Source organism: Eurytemora carolleeae, unplaced genomic scaffold (genome assembly GCF_000591075.1).
Source record: "Eurytemora carolleeae unplaced genomic scaffold, Eaff_2.0 scaffold574, whole genome shotgun sequence".
Lineage (NCBI taxonomy): Eukaryota > Metazoa > Arthropoda > Copepoda > Calanoida > Temoridae > Eurytemora > Eurytemora carolleeae.
Window position 1 is genome coordinate 99,623 of NW_019396467.1, and position 20,255 is coordinate 119,877.

General features: G+C 32.2%; 1 protein-coding gene across 2 annotated transcripts in view; it reads left to right on the forward strand.

Annotated features, from left to right (window-relative positions):
- Positions 1-16,006: 16,006 nt before the first annotated feature.
- Positions 16,007-20,255, forward strand: part of LOC111703829 (transient receptor potential cation channel subfamily A member 1 homolog) — a 28,795-nt gene continuing 24,546 nt past the window's right edge. Inside the window, exons 1-3 of one of the 2 annotated variants that reach the window (XM_023475894.1) lie at positions 16,007-16,026; positions 16,812-17,076; positions 19,629-19,692. In XM_023475894.1, coding sequence (XP_023331662.1) covers positions 16,840-17,076; positions 19,629-19,692 — 301 coding nt within the window. In that variant the 5' untranslated portion in view covers positions 16,007-16,026; positions 16,812-16,839. Of the gene's footprint in view, positions 16,027-16,473; positions 17,077-19,628; positions 19,693-20,255 lie in introns of those variants that run through there. The other variant, XM_023475895.1, reaches the window with a different exon arrangement.

Below are 20,255 nucleotides of genomic sequence, written 5' to 3' on the forward strand. Positions count from 1 at the left end.
AAAACGTTTTAACGGATTTCGAAAAATGTGAGTGGTGTGCGGCATTCTTTATAGATAGTTGTGCAAGCGACAAGAGAAATAAACAAATTCAAAACAAATTAATTAAAACATATTATAAAATATAAACTATATACAAATGTGGCGAAAGATAATCAATGAATACAGGTTGTAATGTCTGAATGATTTTTATTAGCGATCAAAGGCGCTTTTTTATCGCATTCAGCCTATACCCCCTTTCATTTTTCGCGAACACTCCCTTTAACATTCGTTGTTCTTGCTGTTTGTGTACGAATATGAGGTCTTGAATATTATGATGAGTTCTCACTTAAGTTAATGGTCACCGAGTACAATCAAACCTGTTCACATCGTTTGAAAGAAGGTTTACCATCTGTCCAACCGTAGTCTTTCCCATAGCACTGTTAGAAAGCTTTAAAGCCTAAAAATAAAAAAAACTTAATCGAGTGAATTTGTTTTTCAATCTATAAATTTAATCAAATTCGATTCATATTGCATAATTATTTCCAGAAAAGATATTGCTATTGATGATTCTGGATCCTTACCTCCCCAGCCTCCATTATTCTGGATCCTTACCTCCCCAGCCTCCATTATTCTGGATCCTTACCTGGCCCCAGCCTCCATTATTTTCTCAGCACATTGTAAATGCAGGATTACACATCAAAGGAGGACTGCCCCCCCCCCCATGGAGGCCGTCGATAGGTGCACGCAATTGTATTGTATTGGGGATCCATCCTGATTTTGGTAGATCTACGAATATTCTACCAAGCATTGTCTTGGGATCGTTCATGATTCGTTCTAAACTATTATCAAGCGCTCTTTTAAACGTAAACTAATGGTTGACAAAACCTTTAAAATGATCCCTAGAGGATAGGAGATCAAACCAAGGAGTATGGGATAGAACGAAGATACATGGTTTGCAGACGGTATGACCCCACCACTTTATACACTACAATAAATAGTCTCAAAGAATAATAATTTTCTTAACACATTTTTAAAAAGTAAATATTTGAAAATTATCTTTTTTCCATCTCAAAGATCTGAGTTCGTTTCCCTTTTGTCCATTTTACAGCCCATTTAAATTGTTTTTAAATAACCGTTTTTGTTCGTTTATTTTCTTGTGGTTTTTAACATCGATTTTGATAGTTATTATATCGTTAGAACTGACGAGGGTTAACCTAGACCGAAATATGTATATTTTTAATAAAATGTGCAACCAACATTTACTTTTTTCTCTACAGAGGTTTGGTCCATCACCGAATTTTCATTCAATTTGAAAGTATTTAAATGGACATGGTTGTGGCGCGCATATCCTTACACACATTTTTTCGCTATATTCCTTTCTGAGAATTAATATGTCCTTATTCAAATTACGGAAGGTTTCGTATTACGTAATTTCGCGTAATTACGACTTAATTACGCGAAACTAGACTTTCTTTTGTATACATAATTAACACGTAATTTTGCGTAATGCTCCTCCGTAAGTGAAGGAAAGTGTGATCTAAGTACAAAATTAGGGGACGTTGCCTTGGTTTCTGGAACCTGGAAGGTTAACTGGTAGAATCTATTCTATACAATAAAGCTCTTCGCTCATAAATATATATGTCAGCTATATAGCTGGCCAAACGACTGGACCGAATGGGCTGAATTATTTTAAGGGAACTAAGGGGTAACGTAGTCTTCAAAAAATAGAAATTATGTGTTTTCCAAAATCTAAATTTTTTGAAATAATATTTTTTTTAATATTCGATTTAAAAAAAATTCAACAGGTAACACCGGTCACTTCAGCTAGTTTTATACAATTTAAGTGTATAAATACCCAGTATCTACCCTTTCCGTTAAAAAAGTTTTTAAATTTATGTTTACCTTTCTATATACAAGACAACAAGTCGCTATACGGATTCTCATTCCAGTGTGCATTACGCCAAAAAAGTATGGATGATGAGTAAATGTGTAGAGCGCTGACATAGCGATTACACCTGCTCCATAGAAATATGCTTCTTTCAAACTCATGTTACTTCCAGGGGCAAAATAAAGCATCATCCATCCTGAATAAATTATCAGTTGCACAGAAAACAGGGCTTCATATAGTTATAAGCTTTGAAGCTTTGAAAAAATTGGGCCATAACCTTTTTAAAATACTTTCCTCTTTAATAAGATTTGATTAAAACCACATATCCGATATAAATCTATATGTCCACTGGAAGACAAAAATCATCAGTGCACATTAGATTTTGACCTCTAAAAGATTGTACATTAAAAGTAATGCATGGGACTGAACTTAGGAAGAAATTTATATTGATTACTGGTTAATGTTTTTTACATACATCAGACTAAACTTTTAAACGTTCTTCAAGTCATGGATTCCAAAAATGTTAAGCTCTTTGGAAAGCAGTGCACAAGTTTTGGAAAGAAAATAAATTTAAAAGTAAATTTACACATTTCCAGTTTTTCCTGAATACATACTTAAACTTCGCAAATGTTTGCATTTATTTTTCATATCTGAACCCCCTAATTCAAGGGCTTTTTAAAATTGTAAAATTGATCATGTTTGCTTAATTTTTGTTTTTACTATAAAGTAGAGGAATGAGTCCATTAGCCNGGCAAAGAATGAGTCTGTAGGAATAGGGTCATGATGGATTCTGCATAAAATATCAAATGTTGCAAAGTTTATTTTGTAATTACGATGTTGTTCAAAAATAAAAAGTGTTCGATATTGTTCAAGAGAAATAAATCTTGTTAGAATTAAAAACTTTACCCATAAATAAAGGTTGAAATATCCTGAGCAAGCATTCCTCAATGAATGTGAATACGCCGAGGAAAGCGTAGAATGGTCCAAACTGACGCAGGAGTGCCTTAAACAAGCTGGGAGAATACTCCTCTCCCTTTTCCTTCATACAGTAAGCCTTCTCAAGCTCCTTATCCCATTCCCTAAATTTAAGGTGTTGAATTACTTTATACAAAACAGCTCTTGATTTGTGGTTCGATTTTTAAATTCTTTAATTAATTTTTTTCCGATCAATATATTGTATACCACATTCCATTAAAAGATCTGTGTACTAAAATAAAATAAGTTTGCTTCGCTAAAAATTAATATTTAGACATTGTAAAAAGTTTCAGATTAAAAAAATGAGAAGAATGAGAAGAATGAGAAGAAAGTGAAGAATGAAAAGAATGAGAAGAATGAGAAGAATAAGAAGAATGAGAAGAATAAGAAAAATGAGAAGAATGTGAAGAATGTTAAGTATGAGAAGAATGAGAAGAATGAGAATAATGAGAAGAATGAGAAGAATGAGAAGAATGAGAAGATTAAAAAGAATGAGAAGAATGAGAAGAATGAGAAGAATGAGAAGAATGAGAAGAATGAGAAGATTAAAAAGAATGAGAAGAATGAGAAGAATGAGAAGAATGAGAAGAATAAAAAGAATGAGAAGAATGAGAAGAATGAGAAGAATGTGAAGAATGTGAAGAATGTGAAGAATGAGAAGAATGTGAAGAATGAGAAGAATGAGAAGAATGAGAAGAATAAAATGAATGAGAAGAATGTGAAGAATGTGAAGTATGAGAAGAATGAGAAGAATGAGAAGAATGAGAAGAATGAGAAGAATGAGAAGAATGAAAAGAATGAGAAAAATGAGAAGAATGTGAAGAATAAGAAGAATAAGAAGAATAAGAAGAATGAGAAGCATGAGAAGAAGGAGAAAAATGATGAGTACAGAAAAATCAGAAGGATGAGTACAGGATGAACCGATGAGAAAAATTAGAAGGATGAAATGGATGAAAAGGATAAGAAGGCTGAGAGGAATCAGAAAAATCAGAAAGATAAGAAGGATAAGAAGGAGGGGATGGGAAGGATGAGAAGGATAAGGATAGCGAGAAGAATGAGAAGAATGAGTACAGGATGAGAAGAATGAGTACAGGATGAGAAGAATGAGAAGAATGAGTACAGGATGAGAAGAATGAGAAGGATGAGTACATGGTAAGAAGGATGAGAAGAATGAGTACAGGATGAGAAGGATTATTAGGATGAGTACAGGGTAAGAAGGATGAGAAGAATGAGTACAAGATGAGAAGGATTGAGTACAGGATAAGTAGGATGAGTACAGGGTAAGAAGGATGAGAAGAATGAGTACAAGATGAGAAGGATTGAGTACAGGATAAGAAGAATGAGAATGATGAAAATAGGATGTACCTACTACTTACAACATATTAGTTTTTGCATCTTTGCCAAATTTTGGCTTTGAAAGAAAGTGTAGGCAAAAAACGGACCAAAAACGAACCATCTGAATTCACAAGGATAAGAAGGGTCTCTTTTTAGCCTACTAAACATCGCTATTGTGTTAAAAAGTGTACAATCCATGAAACATTGTTCTCTATAATGTCGTTTTACCTTCAAAATTAGGCCTCATATTCGAAAATGTGCCTGTTTCCATTTCCGAAGATATTAATTGCCTTTTCACCTACTTTTATTGTATAAAAGGTTATTCTAGAAGGTACAATGCCCTTAAATTCGTCATTGAAGCATTTTGGTTTCAAATGCCGTTTTAACCTTCAAAATGTACTCAAAATTTACGCGGTCCCTTTTCCTGTGAGTTAAAAAAATATTAACATCTTCTTATGAAATTTATTTTGAAAAATCCTCAATTTTTATCATTGAAAATGCGCAATTTATTTTATTCTGATGTATAAAACGTAAAAACTAAATTATAGTTTATATTGAAATCGTTGGAAAGAGACCAAGCACATTTTCGAATATTACTGTGAAGGTTAAAACGGCATTTTAGAGAAAAACGTTTCATCGACGACTCCCGGATTACATACTGGGAGTACTTTTTAACACATACAACGATGTTTGGTAGACTGAAAAGCCTAAACGCACACCCTGTAGACTTAAATTAACTTAATGCCTATTTGTTACCTTTGCAATCGTTCTCCCAGCTCATCCGATCCATCGGATTTTAAATTTTCAAAAATATCTTCAATATCTAAATCCTTTTTGTATCCTAGTCCCAGCAGAGGATTCAACCACCTTAATGTAATGATAAAATACATTTTATGATTCACACTAGTCGAATGTAGGTTTTAAACGTAAAATCAATTGTACAAAAAATATGATCTTTCAGGGTTCACGCAGATACATTACGTAAAAAGGTCACGAAGATATCAAAATATTTGGCGTACAGTCTGAAAGAATAATTAAGTATCTTAGTTTTGCCCCTGTAAAATCAGAATGCGTATTTTATTTTTTATTTTGGACCTTTTCCGTCCATACAGCCGCGTTTTGGACAATAGTCATTGGAAATATTATCTTGAGCCAAAAACGATAAATATTTCTCAAAAATCTCTTTTTTCTGTAACGTTTTGACATTTTTAAAGAAAAATATGTTAGCTAGACAACACAGAAAGATTGCAAAAGATACAAGCCTCACTGTGGAATCCAATCCTATCTTTTATTTCTTTTGTTTTTTGTTCAATTGTCCAAAATACTCTATATGAAAACTACTAAACTTAATTTGTTTAAGGATGTACAGTGTACACCAAATAATTCGTTCTCTTCATGAATCTTTTATCTAAGGTATCTGAGAGAATTCCGAAAGATTAGATTTTTGGTACTTTTTTTACGCTGCATTAAAGATTTTGGGGAAATTAATTTCCTTTTTCCATTCCCTTTCCCCATTTTCCTTCCACCCACTTCCGTTCTCTTCCCCTCTCAATGCACCCCTGGATTAGAAACACATGAATAAATAACTCCAAACTCTTTTAAATCCAGGTTTGAATTAAAATATTGTGATCAAACAAAGTAGCTGAACTTTCTGAGATACAAGCATGGGCCGGGCAAAGTAATAAGCGGAAGTTGTGATTGTGTTCAAAAAGTTAGATGTACTTTAGTTACCCACCAAAAAAAGGCGATTGAAAAGATGTTTGCCTTTTCTCTTGGGTTCTTCGGCTGTTTAATTCCTTCTTCCTGAATTTAAATGTATGATAGTAAACACATAAGTTTGTATTTTTTTTAATGTATTTGGAATCCGAACAAATTAATTAACCAATATTTCTCACAGTGGTCTCGAGGACGGAGCATTGAAAACTAATCCAACATTATTTTAAATTCTTATTAGACAAGATACATATAAAACTAAAATACATTTTCCTTATTCATGATTATTGTTTGGTCTTCTCCTCCTTTAGGTAGAAACTTTGACTGGACTGGATGAAAGAGGAAGGAAGGAAGGTTCCATGAACTATAAGAACTTAATCAATGTTAAGTAGATTCACTGTCACGACATTGTCATTGTTTTAGAAATCTTACTCATCTAAAAAAACAGTTTACACAATATTACTGTTTATAAAAAAAATCATTTATCTCAATTAACGTAAATTTGACCAATAGTTTCGCCTGAAGGTTTTAACATTGAGAAAGTCATATGAAAGACGATATTTAATACTCGTAACTATTCCACCGTTATTCAAATATTATGTAATGATAAAAGTCATGTTGGTGGTGTATTTTTCGACCTACGCAAATCCGCTATACTACACATGCGACCTACTAGCACGTAGTTTTACAGCGGCTATGTGGACTTGTGGCCGCAGCGCCGGCCCCTAGCCTGTCCTAGCCGCGGGGTTCGGCCCCATAGCCTGACCTAGCCGCAGCGCTCGACCCAGAAATAGACTTAATCTAACCTAACCCTCAAATAATACAAAAAGAAACAGCTGGCGTAGGTCCGATATTGCAGTATAGGTCGGAAAGTTAATAGGTCGGAAGTTCATTAGGGGGGATGTTGCGTATAGACGATGTAACATTACCGTCATGTTACGTAACACCTTGCGTAAGCACTTTCCAAATACACGCTTAAAATTGTTTAAAGATAAAATCAAGGGAAAAGCGCGCAAGCTTTTTAAAACTATTTTTTCCAACCAAATAGTAAATAGTGCAGGTGACCCATATTATATCGTTCCAAAATAAATTTTGATTAGTTTCTTAGAATGAGGGAAAATTATCGGCTACACAGAGCATATCAAGACATCAAAAACTGAACTAAACTCTTAACTCAGCAGACAGCTTTCCTATATCCCGGACAAGCTTTCTCAATGTTTTAAGTAAACTCGAAAGCTAAAGGTTAGTCATTTGATGGTACCATGAGGGAGGCACGGCACACCGCACCGGTTTTTCGTCCGGTCCGCAAATGTCGTCACTATTTCATTTTCTCGGCATTGTGCTCACCATTTTTCGTCCAACCGCACCTCTTTTCGCCCTGGCATTGTTTCTGTGTTTTTAAATGAACTTTTTCCTTATAATTAGGCAACGCCATGTTTTTTTTGTTTCTAACTTACTTTGTTTGTTAAAAGAAATGATTTTCAGATTTTCTGACCACACTCTCTGAATATAGCTGAAATATTTATTACAGCTGACATTAGACAAACAATAAAATTTAAATTTTAAAAAGTCTTTTATGCCTAACAGGCGTGGTGTCACAGTAAGGGGGCTCGTCGCCCCGCAATGAAATTTGATGATTTTCGTTTCATTTCAGGTCGATAAATAAGATGAAAATCTCAAAAATGCTAAACGCGAAATACTACGACTAAAGAAAGAATATGCTATTTTCTTCCTAAAAATAATTTGTTTAAATTTATTTAGAATGATTATTTTCTGGACAGGAATACAGGGATTTGGAATTCAATTGGTGTGACATACTTGTATCATAGTATCTAGCTTTCTAGCTTCCTGTCTTTTCAATAGAATTTTTTTTGTAAATACTCTTAAAAAGTGCTCGAAATTTTTTGGACACGAATGGTCTCTTCGCGAGAAAGTGTTTTAGACTTTTATAATCTTAAAAGACGAAAACTTCGAGACCATTAAAGTGTCAAAATAAATGTGTTACAGTTTTTATAATAATCTTATGCAATTTTGCGCACAATTGTCTTCATACATGAAGTAAGCATGAACGTTAAAGAGCACTTTATATACAAATCATATATATGAAATCATGAAGAAATTGAAAGGCTTTGCTTTAAAGGGAATGGCCGGCAATGTATGGTAGTTGAACTAAGAATGTAGTATTGTGGAGAATTTTTTTAAGATTCATTTGAGACATAAAAAATATTTTGTATAATTATTGAGTTTGAGCGCAAAGTCTGCAACACATAAATAGAAACAGGTTGAAAAAATAAAATTAACTCTTATAATCGAAAATAATTAATCTTACTTAGTTAGTTGTTATGTAATGTCTCATAGTTCACAAACGTTTTCTGTAGATTTCCTAAAATTATTGTTATTATTATTATTAATATTATTATAATTATTATTATTGAAAAGACGACATGTGAAGAAATCTGCAAACAAATTTGTAAAGAAATTAAATAAAATAATGAAAAAAAAATAATTGATTCTAACATTGATTTATTGACATCAAATTAGTTGACTGTAGAATTTTTACATTTTTCGTCGCCGTTACACTTAAATCCTAAAAAAGCCATATTTAGTTTTTTTAATTTAATGATTATATGGAGCTCTTTAAAACTGTTCCCGCATATTCATGGCTATTTATTTATTTTCGCCAATACGTGAAATAGTATAAAACACATTGAAAATTTGTCGTGACGACATTTGATAAATTCTTTCAATGTATGGCTCATTCATTTAGGGTTTAACTGCATTTTATAATTTTAAAAAAATAGAATCTCAAAACGTAACCACTCAAATGGATGATTTTGAACGTCGACTTTTCGATCAAACTCAGTAATGATACATTATTAAAACGTTTTATATGTCTCAAATAAATCCTAAAAAAATCCACAATACTACATTCTCAGTTCAACTACAATACATTGCAGGGTACTACATTTTACAAATTTTAAGTTTTAAGATTCATAGATAGAACTTAAATTTTCTAGTCCTATCTTTTCAGACCTTTTTAAAATTTCGAACTATGAACTCTTAAAGGGACCGTTCACTTATTTGGGTAATTTCAGGGTAAACTAAATAGTCTTACTTTTCAAAGACAACTGTGGCCGGAGAAAAAGTCGATTTTTCGTTCAGAATTTGAGCGGAAAAGGACAGTCCCTCTCTATAATCACTGTATTGATGTTTTTATCAATATGCTGTGCATCAAAATAAATTTCTAATATAAAATTAAACTGTAGTATCTAATCGTTAATTGTAAATGTCATTATTTTTTATTTTTGTTGTTTTTTAACTTTCTATTTCTAAAATAACACTATTTTATCGCATTCAAAATTGTGTATTGCCTGTGTAAAAAGCTGAATTGAACGCGGCATGACAAATGAAAAGTTGTGCACATACGGGAAAAAATCTACAAAATCTACGAACCAAAATACGAGTAATGATTAATTGATTGTCGTCTTTGTTCTCACTTTTACATGTTTTAATACGAACACGTAAATTTCTTGCTAACTCAAATGTCAAAAGTTTTCATATTTTAGTATATAACAACGAACACATGATGACATTAAATTGTGATAAATTTAAAATTTATTGGGCTGCTGTTACTGATAAAAACGTCAAATAGTGTCTATAGAGAGGGACCGTTTCTTTCCGCTCTAATTCTGAACGAAAAATCGGCTTTTTCTCCGGCCACAGTTGTCTTTGAAAAGTAAGACTATTAGCAATCAAGAGCGAATATGCTGTTTAGTTTACCCTGAAATTACCCAAATAAGTGAACGGTCCCTTTAATCATAAGACAGTAAATATCCTAAGAAACCCAAGTTAGTTAGATTAATGCAAAGTAAAAATGTTTAATTTAAATATGATTTTGGCTTTCTGGTCATATGGAAACTATTGTTTTAAGTGACTTTTGTGCAAAAAAGGGAAGTTTGTGATGTGAAATAAAAGCATCAAGGAATAAAAGAATAGAAATAGAATTGAATAAATAACCTGAAATACTTGTTGAAATTGTTTTGACATCTTAAATTATTTATACTAATATGCCTTTGATATGATATGTAGATCTCAAAATTTGATAATGAGGTCTGCAGTAAGTATATAAGCCAACATTTCATAAATACACTGTTTCCTGAAATTGTAAACTTGTTTCTTTCTTAGCCAAATCATGAAATAAGCCCTTAAAAGACTTTATTCAAGGTAGAAGACTCAATTAAACCTTGGGTTTGTAATTTTTTTAAGAGTTCCAGGTCGTCTTTACAGTCTTATCTTTTGTGGGTAATCCTGTAGAGTGTATATAAAGTAATGCACAAATGTGTAGATATTAACAACACTCTATTTATACTCTGTGATTTGAAGAGTCAACATCATAAATAATGACATTCATGTGTGTTTCTCTCCCATGCGTCCCCACCCCTCATGCATACCAATTTCCCTCGCGGGGGGGGGGGGGACTCGCCAAAAAAGGAGGATGTAAAATCCTCCTGACATGAAACATCCGCACATGAAAAGTTGTCTATATTTTGATTATGTATCTTGATAGTGATACAGTAAACTTATATTTCTCAACAAATAAGAAATTGGAATAAAGTACGGAATATTATAGAAATTCATAAAAATATAACTTGAAACTTTGTGATATTTTCTCTTTGACACTATCTGTTTACGCTATTTCCACTGTCAAGATAATTATAACAATTATATATATAGAACATATGGGCCGTTCTTTATTGAGAAGTGTCGTGTGCCCAAAGAATCGCGCTGTAGACTTAAAGTTCCTTGAAACTGTACATTTTTAGTTTTAACTAGGAATTTACTTGATTTATTTCAAGCACGTTTCTGCCAATAATTCAAGTTATTCATGAGTTATAATGCTTAAAGTTAGAATCGAGAAAATCTTTATATCCGAATTGTTTGTTATAATTTTAAGATAGGTGTTACATATACAGAAGATAAATGTAACTCAAACTGATCTCAATGGTTAGTGTTAAACTTTAAACTTTCATTCACGTCAACGAACTTCTTAAAACTGAACTTAAAATATGAAACAATATGTAACACGAAACCTTGTAATTGCAGACTTTATTTTGGAAATAGTAAAATAGAATAGTATTTTATTCCACAGATATGAAGTATTCTAATCTAAATGAAATTTCTACAAATTTTATAGAGTATATTTAGTCTTCTGGGTTACTATTCATGTTTAGAAACATCCTATAGGTCTCATTTAGTCTTCTGGGTTACTATTCATGTTTAGAAACATCCTATAGGTCTCAAGGGCACATTAGCTGAAGGGTGGGCGCCATCTTCTTTCCAGGGATCAATTCAAGAATTGACTCATTTTGCCAAGGGGTGCAGAGATGCCATTTAGAGACATTTGTTATAAGGTACTAAGAAACTCCGTGACCCGTTTCCCCTATACTTAATGATGATTCGTTTCCCTTTAGTTCCACATATTTTTCTATCCGTTTCCGGTTTTTGGAAAAAGTTTTTAATTCTGAGTTTGTTGAACAGTTTCCTCTTTTTCCGAACGATTTCGGATTTTTGGAAATTTTTGAAATACTCAATTTGTTGATCGGTTTCCCTTTTTTATTTTTTTTTCACACATTTTTGACTTGTATTCAATTTATAAAGGAATTGAGTATTTGTCACAAACTCTGATTTTCTAATTCCTTTATGATTTTTATAATACCCAATGTCATATGAAATGAAATACGAAATATTATAATCTTCAGCAAAGCTTAGTTGTGAGTTTTAGACAAAAGTAAGTTGGTGGAGCTATCAGGTCGCAAAATCAAACAAACACTTGCACATTTGAATTTCTGAACCTGTTAATCGATATAAAAAAATGTAAGTTTTTGCGCAGTTCAGATAAAATAAAAATCCCTCCAAATCATAGAAAGGTTTACAAAAATTCATCCAACATTCAAAACTGTCGAATTTCAAAGGAATTGAGTCTTTGGAACAAAATCAAATATTTAAACTTCAATATCTTTAGAACCCGATGTTGTAAACCTTTGATAGTTCAAACTCAGATTATTTGATCTAACAGAATTCATAGTTTGAAATATCCAAGCTGGTCTACAACATTTGGTTCCAAAGATATAGTGATTAAAAAATCAGAGTTTGTGGCAACGACTCAATTCCTTTCAAATCTTCCAAAATCGTTTATAATTTATCAAAATTCTTTCTTAGACCTTAATCTTCTTTACACTTTTTTTCGCAGGGTTTCATTTTAAATTCCTACCTTATCGCAAAATGATTAATGGAATGATCGGTAATTAGGGTCGGTTGACGGATGGTAAGGTAAGTTTTTTTCAAATTGAAAAACTTATATCTAAAACTTAATAAATAACGCCTAAAGTCACGTTGATGTCCTAAGAAGGGTCTGGTTCATTTGGTGTACTATCCCGTTTTGCCTGGTATTATCTGTATTTGGAGTGTACACTGTACAGCTCGCCCTATTTGGTTAGATGTTGGCCCGGTACTTGAAATGAACCGGGCTTAATGTGCAGTATTCATGCTACATTAAATAATTATAAAAATATTCATTTTAAATCTTATTTAAGAATTCTAAACGGTTTTGGGTTAATGTTGAGTGGTCTGGATTGAGGGAAAGAATTTTTGTTGTAATTATTGAAAGTAGTCTCACATGTCACAGTCACATCAGGGAGGTAAGACGACGCACCACAATATTTTCTCCTCCATCAGACCACAAATGACGACACAAAATCAACATGGCGGCATTGCGCTCACTTAATTCTCTGAATCGCTAAATGTTGTGGTCCGGAAGATAAAATATTGAGCTACTTGCCTAAAAAGGCATTTTGGTTCTCTTTCTCAGAAAAATTTACATTTAAAGGTCCTGTGAAAAAATTCTAAAATGTAAGATATAAGAATTTATTTTTTAAAACTTTTTTCTTGTTCCAGTTCATGCTAAAACATCTGAGAAAAATGAAGACCTGTAACCTGTTACATATTTTATGCACGAAACTTGACAGTAGAAAGAAGACTTGAAGGTACATCGAAAGCACTAAAATGGGACACCACATTTTCAAATGCCTTGATTAGGGTTATTTTGTGATTATTAACTTTAGAATTACACTTCTAAAATCAGGTTTGTGAATAAATTCTTTCCAAGATCAAAGAAAACATTTGAATGCTGGTTGTCAACTAAATTGTGTAATACTAAGAACATTATATATATATTAGATTTTAATGCCATGTTAGATGGTAATAATAAATTTGTGACAAGTTTATTAAATTGTCATAAACTATGGATTCGACTTTCAATAAGCAAATATGATTTCAGAACTGTTTTATGTAAAATATTGCATCTATCGCACAAGAATGTAATGTTATAGTTATAGTATTTATTTTCAAACACAAAATACAAAATAATAAATACAAAATAAATGTATGATGGTTCAGCTTAATTTAAAACAAAAAAGAAAATTTATTATGAGCCAATTGAAAATATAATGTTTGATAATTTTGTTTGATCGTTTTTGTTGAAACAAAGAATACATATTGAAATCTCAACTAAATATACATTCATTGTCAGCACTTACATAATCAAAACATTTTCAGGAATGCATTCATTGAACTTATAAATACATATTGATTCAGCAAAAGTAGAAATATATTCTCGTTGACTTTAGTAGACTTTGACATTCATCATTAGCAAAGGGTGTGAACCCACACTCGTTGACTGTTGTAGACTTTGACATCCACCATTAGCAAAGGGTCACGGTTGTGAACCCATTCTTGTTGACTGTAGTAGACTTTGACATATACCATTAGCAAAGGGTGTGAACCCATAAGACTTTGACATCTACCATTAGCAAAGGGTGTGAACCCGGCCATTCTTGTTGACTGTAGTAGACTTTGACATCTACCATTAGCAAAGAGTGCGAACCCATTCTTGTTGACTGTAGCAGACTTTGACATCTACCATTAGCAAAGGGTGTGAACCCCTTCTTGTTGACTGTAGCAGACTTTGACATCTACCATCGACAAAGGGTGTGAACCCATGCTCGTTGACTGTAAAAAGGTTATATAAGGGTTGCGGCCCTAGTCCTGAATGTACAATTTAGAATTGTAAGTAATTCTCAACAAATGTTGTGTCAGACTAAACATGACATTCAATCATTCATATTCCTTTTGATCAAGTATCGAAATTGCCAATTCTTCATGAATAACTCGAAGTCTAAAATTATAAATCTGTTAAAACTTTATGTACGGACTAAAAACATACAGTAATACTTCATTTTTGTTTAATTGTTCTTATCATAATATTGTACCATTTTATCTTTGTGTACGTAGTAACGTTATGTCGCAACTAACACATTTCTTTTCAAGTGTAAGGGGGGGGACTGGTGCTAGTCTCCCTCCCCCTTGTAGACATTTTTTCTAAATAAAGGTTGAAGTGGATTAAACAGATTTTTTTTCATTTTTGCAGGTTCAATACATACCGATGTCTTTTTATATCCTATTGCTTGTTCTAGTGATTTTAAAAAAATTTGATTTCCAACAATTAAGAAAAATGAAAGACGCAAGTCAATTCTTTGAATATATTTTTTCCTTTATCATCAAACTATAGAAAGATAAGAATTGTTTTAGATAAACTTGGCTTATAAGAAGAATCCAGTTTAATTTGTACACTCAACTTGTATTATCAAAAAGATTTTAAAAATTACTAAATATTCATTAAGTGGTTGATTCTCAGATTTCAGGAATTTTTGAAAGAAATAATTTGGTTCTAGATTTCTTATTTTAATAGTTAAGGCATTTATAGATTAGAATTATTTATGAATTATCAGAAATAGTGCCTCATTAGGACTAATATATTAAAAACATTTTTTTTGCGCAAAAAGAAAGACTATAGAGAAAAATCTTTGATTTAAGCAATACTTTTTTTATAATTCTTTTTACATTTTAAAACCTTTGAAAAATATTCATTTGACTTTGGTGATCTTTTAAAATTTAAACAATTTTCAAAAAGAAATATGGTTACAAGAAATACAAACTAAGTTCCCTCAATAAAGTTTCCCCAAAGGAATTGAGTCTTTGCAACAAATCCCAATTTTCTAATACAACCAAATTATGTAAACCTTTGATATTTCAAACTTTAATTGTTTGATATAACAAAAGTGATAGTTTGAAATATCTAAAGTCTACAACATTGGGTTGTTAAGATATAAGGATTTAAAAAACAGAGTTTGTGGCAAAGACTCAATTCCTTATCTTACTTTCTGCGTAAGAAATATTTTAAGTCTTAGAATAAAAAGTAAGTAAATCTTATAAACCTGAAAGGGAGTGTTCGCGAAAAATTAAAGGGGGTATAGGTTTAATGCGATAAAAAAGCGCTTTTGACCTCTACTAATCTTACTTCTATCAGTTGCGTCTATAGGGAGAAAATTGTTAAAGACGTCTCATACCGAATAACATGGCGTCCATACAAATTGAGAAAATTGCAACATTCGACTTAGATCGTAAAAAAATCAATTTAATTTGAAACAAATCATTCAGATATTACAACCTATAGTCATCGATTATCTTTCGCCACATTTGTATATATTTGATATTTCATACTAGTTTTGATTTTTTTTTTTTTTTAAATAATATTTAGCTTACAACTTGTTTTCGAACATTCCTGGAAAATATTAAAATGTCGTCTTCATTACCAAAAATCCTCGAAACAGGAATAAATGTTTTTATAAGTAACTCTCAGATCATAACAATTAAAACATATTATGAAAAATCAACTATATATAAAAATTAATTAAATTATTATATGGAGCTCTTTAAAACTGTTCCCGCATATTCATGGCTATTTATTTATTTTCGCAAATACTGAAATTTACGTAATATAGTATAAAACTCATTGAAAAATTGTCAAGGCGACATTTGATAAATTCTTTCAATGTATTCGTTATTAAGGATTTCACTGTAAGAAAGCAGACCACACCGTGAAAAGATTTCTTGTTTAGAGCTGGGAACTTTAGAATGGAATATCCTTAATCCCGATCAGTTAATTAATCTGGAGATTAAAAACAAGAGGAGATCAAGCATTAATCCTGATATTCAACATTCAAAAGTTCCCAGCTCAGGTTACCTTTGTATATTTCCTACATTTTTATTTTCTTAAATTGGTATTATGCCAAAAAATCCTGGGTTTTTCTGAAATCATAATTCCAGCATATATTGTTTACTCAAAGCTAAAGATATTTTTGTTTTTATTCATTTAAAACTGTACATTTAAAACACACACTAGATAAACAGCAATTTGTCCGAAAACTTTTTTAAGGTTAGTAGATTTTACAGAGTTAATAAATCAGAGCTGAAAACTTTAGAATGAGATATCCATAATCTCGATTAATTAATCTGATTTTGATTCTCTTCTTAAACCTCTCTTTCTTGGATATAGCAGAGAATAATCAAAAACCGTTTTTTTAAATAAGAAAGTCCCTCCCGTTTTTGTATATTAATCTATATATAATCGACTCTGATTGGTCGAATTTTATACACTTTTCAGGATACCGGTACAAGATTAGGTTAGTCTTGGTGTTAAGAAAAAGAGTGGATCAAGCATTAATCTCGATATCCACCATTCTAAAGTTTTCAGCTCAGATCTGTTACTGTTCAGGCCTTGGTATCTTAACGAATATCTTAATAAAAACAGATTTCTATTCACATGCATTCCTTTGATCTTGCAGAATACATTCTATAGACATGCAGATAAAAAGGTTACCTAGTGTGCAATAATTTACCATTGTCCATTCGTACATTGATTGTTTCCCAGTTTCAAAAAACTGACAAAAAACTTATTCCAAATGTTGTTGTTGTCCGAATCGAACTTTTACAGGAAAGTCTTATTAAGGAAGTCTTGATACAGGTTCCTGTGATTTTATGATATCTGTGTCATGTGTTTACAGAATATTATTTTTATCCGCCAACACAGATGGAAAAGGAGCAATAATATGTTCTTCTCGGAGAGAGATGCGGTAAGGGTGATCATTGATTCACCAATCTTGCATCACAAGGTCACAGAGACGGATGAAGACGGAAAAGAGGAAACACAAATCGATGATCCTGGCGACGTTCATTTTGATTACGATAAAGAAAAGAATGAAAAAAATAAACTGAGACTCGTTTTTAAGGTATTTTATAAGTCAACCCTGTTCCTTAATGTCAAACAAAGTCCATTTATAACATCACTCAAAACATTATTGTTTTTATTTATTTATTCTCTCTTAAATATTAATCCAGCTTAAATTATTGGGCATTTTGAAAAGAACAACATTTTGCTTACGTTATTTGATCATGTAAAATTTTTTGGGCAACTTAAGAAATAATATTTAAATTCAACTTTTATTTAAAACTGATTTTAATTTTAAAATCAAGAAATATATGTTTTCAAATTAAAAATCGTAATTACGAACAGACAAAATGTGGAATATGAATTTTTTAAGGTGAGTAACCTGTTGTTATGTTTTAAATATGAAAGGAACCACCCAAAGGGGGATATCATTATTATATTAGTCTTCAAGTCGCACACCAATAAAAGAACAAAGTAGTTGAACATTTATATCAAAGAAAAACAAAATAAAGAAGTAATTGAGATGTAGATAAATCGCTACTACAGTTCATCTAGAGTCACAGATTTAGATACCTCCTATGGCTAGATACCCTCTTTTGCTAGATACCTTCTTTGGCTAGATACCTCCTTTGGCTAGATACCTCCTTTGGCTAGATGCCTCCTTTGGCTAAATACCTACTTTGGCTAGATACCTTCTTTAGGCTAGGTACCTCCTTTGGCTAGATACCTTCCTTTGGCTAGATACATAATACATAATATCCCCTCCGGCAACAGATCTCTTCCGGCAACATATTCCCTCCAGTAAAATATCACCTCCTGCAACATATTTCCTCAGGCAACATATCTCCTCCAGCAACATATCTCCTCTGGTAATATATTTCTCCCGGCAACATGTTGTTTTCCCACAGCTCCGATACAACCAAGCAGTTTCCATTCCTTTGGACTGACTGGTTCTTAGGTTGTCCATCCTACCACTGTGGGGAGTTGGCGAATTTCTTCATCTTCTCCTTGTGAGAGCTGGCCCACAACTCACTCTTTTCTCTTACTCTATTCCCTGTGTTCTAGATGCATAATTACACAGTCAAGCAGCTTTTCATGAGTCTAACACGCCCTGCACATGCAGTGTCTGTATATAGCCCCCATTCCATTCAGGAACCCCATGGTCTGGTTTTCTACACTAGGCTTATTCCATGGTGACACTGTAATTTCGTCCCCAACTATACAAAATATTTTTTTTATAGACAAAAAAGTAAAAACCATTTTAGGAGGCAAATATTTAAGAGGTTATGTCGGTTTTCGGAAAATGTTATCTCTTTGATGGCGTTAGAAAAGTTATGTCAATTTCTGCTCTTAATATCTGAGGTGTCTGTCTCTAATTATTTCCACTAAAAAAGTAAGCTAATGCAAGCAATAACAAGTAAATATCTGTATATATAATATAATATATAATATAATAGATAATATAGAAATTAATTGTATACAAGAATCTATATATATATAAAGTTGTAATCTCTGTTTGTCTGTTTTTTTGTTTGTTTGTCCGATCATAACTCAGGAACCCCTTGACCGATTTCCCTTGAATTTCAATTGGGGAACTCGTGAGATCCACGGGAATGTTCTTAGTTTGGTTTTGACATTATCATTGTTGATTTGGTCGACTTTAAAAGCGAAAACTTAGTTACCCGGTAAAATCGTTCAAATCCGGGTAAATTGCGGAGTAACTTTTAGTAACCTGGGCAGCGTTGGGTTCCCAAGCTAGTAAAGCAATAAAGCAATATCAACTGCCAAAACACATTTGACAGAATAAACAGCAGGACACTAAAATATGGCATGACTTGTAAGCCCAAATTTTTTATCATACACACAAATTAAATGAAAGCCTGATATAAAGCAACGCCAACGAGGGAGGGGGTGCAGTGCCGCCATGCGCCCCGCGAAATGACCTCCGGAGCCTCGTGAAACGCAGAATGACCTCCAAGCCCCGCGAAACCTTTTCCGTGCCTCTCGATTTTTTAATGTATTTTAAAAAGCTAAATTTTAAATTTTTTATGGATGTAAAAGCGAAATGTATTTTTATTTGAGACTAAAATGCGGGGTGTGGAAACCAAAAGGTGGAGGCTTGGAGACGTAACCACTTTAACTTTATGTTTGATATCTTTGACCAAAGGGTGTTTGGAAATCCCCCCCAATTAACTTTACGAAAACCAAAGACAAATTGTAAGTTCCAGGGTCCAATGTCTAATGTACTGCATAACACCCAGCGAAAAAATTACATCAAACCTTGACTATGATATATCCATCTATTATATATCCATGATTTCGGTTTTTTCATCCCTTTTAATAATACATTTCAAAACTAATAATTTTTAATCTTTTAAAAAATTGGTTTCGATGTCTAAAATTATTAAATTGATTGAAACACAAAATAGCCGAATCGGAATAGGGTTAAAGTTTTTTTTCGAATGAACATGCACACTGCACACTTGCGTCTTGCTTATATTTTATCAAACGCTAATGAAAGCGTAACCTATTTTTTTTTAACTTGAATCATTAAATATTACAACAGTTGAATCTTTGAATTTAAAGATTAAACTCACTTATTGATTTTTTCAGGCAGCAAGAGATGGCAACGTTTCTTTTTTCACCCAAAATGCTCTCGGAAAAGTCAAACATCTAGGTAAACAGAAACGTATGATATAAAATATACATATACTAGACTTTTTGGGCGCTTCGCGACCATCTTCTATTTTAACTTTTAATTGGGGCTCTGTCTGTGTGCATTTTCTCTTCGTACAATAGAAGACAAGAACAAAAATATTTCGAGAAGTTATTTTTTTTCGTAAATATTTAAAATTTTTCAAAAAATCCAAATATTTCTGAGACAAATTTTGTAATTCTGAGCATCCATTCATGTCAGTTGTCTTAAAAAATGTTGGGCCAACCGGTTAAGTTGTTTTAACGTTTATTGGATACAATTAAACAGACAAACAAGTAAAGTATAAATATATAGTCTTTTAAAGTGCTTCGCGCCCCTCATCTAGTAACAGTACACGCGGATTAATAGATTTTTTTTCCAAAAACGACATTTTTTTCTATATGTACATTTTTTCAATTTCGACCAATCCTTCCCTGGGATCATGTAAGTTGTTACAAAAAATGGAGACCGATCGTTTTAGCCGTTTTCACGTTTATTAGATAAAGAATACAGACAAACAAGCAAAATATATACTAGATACCTTC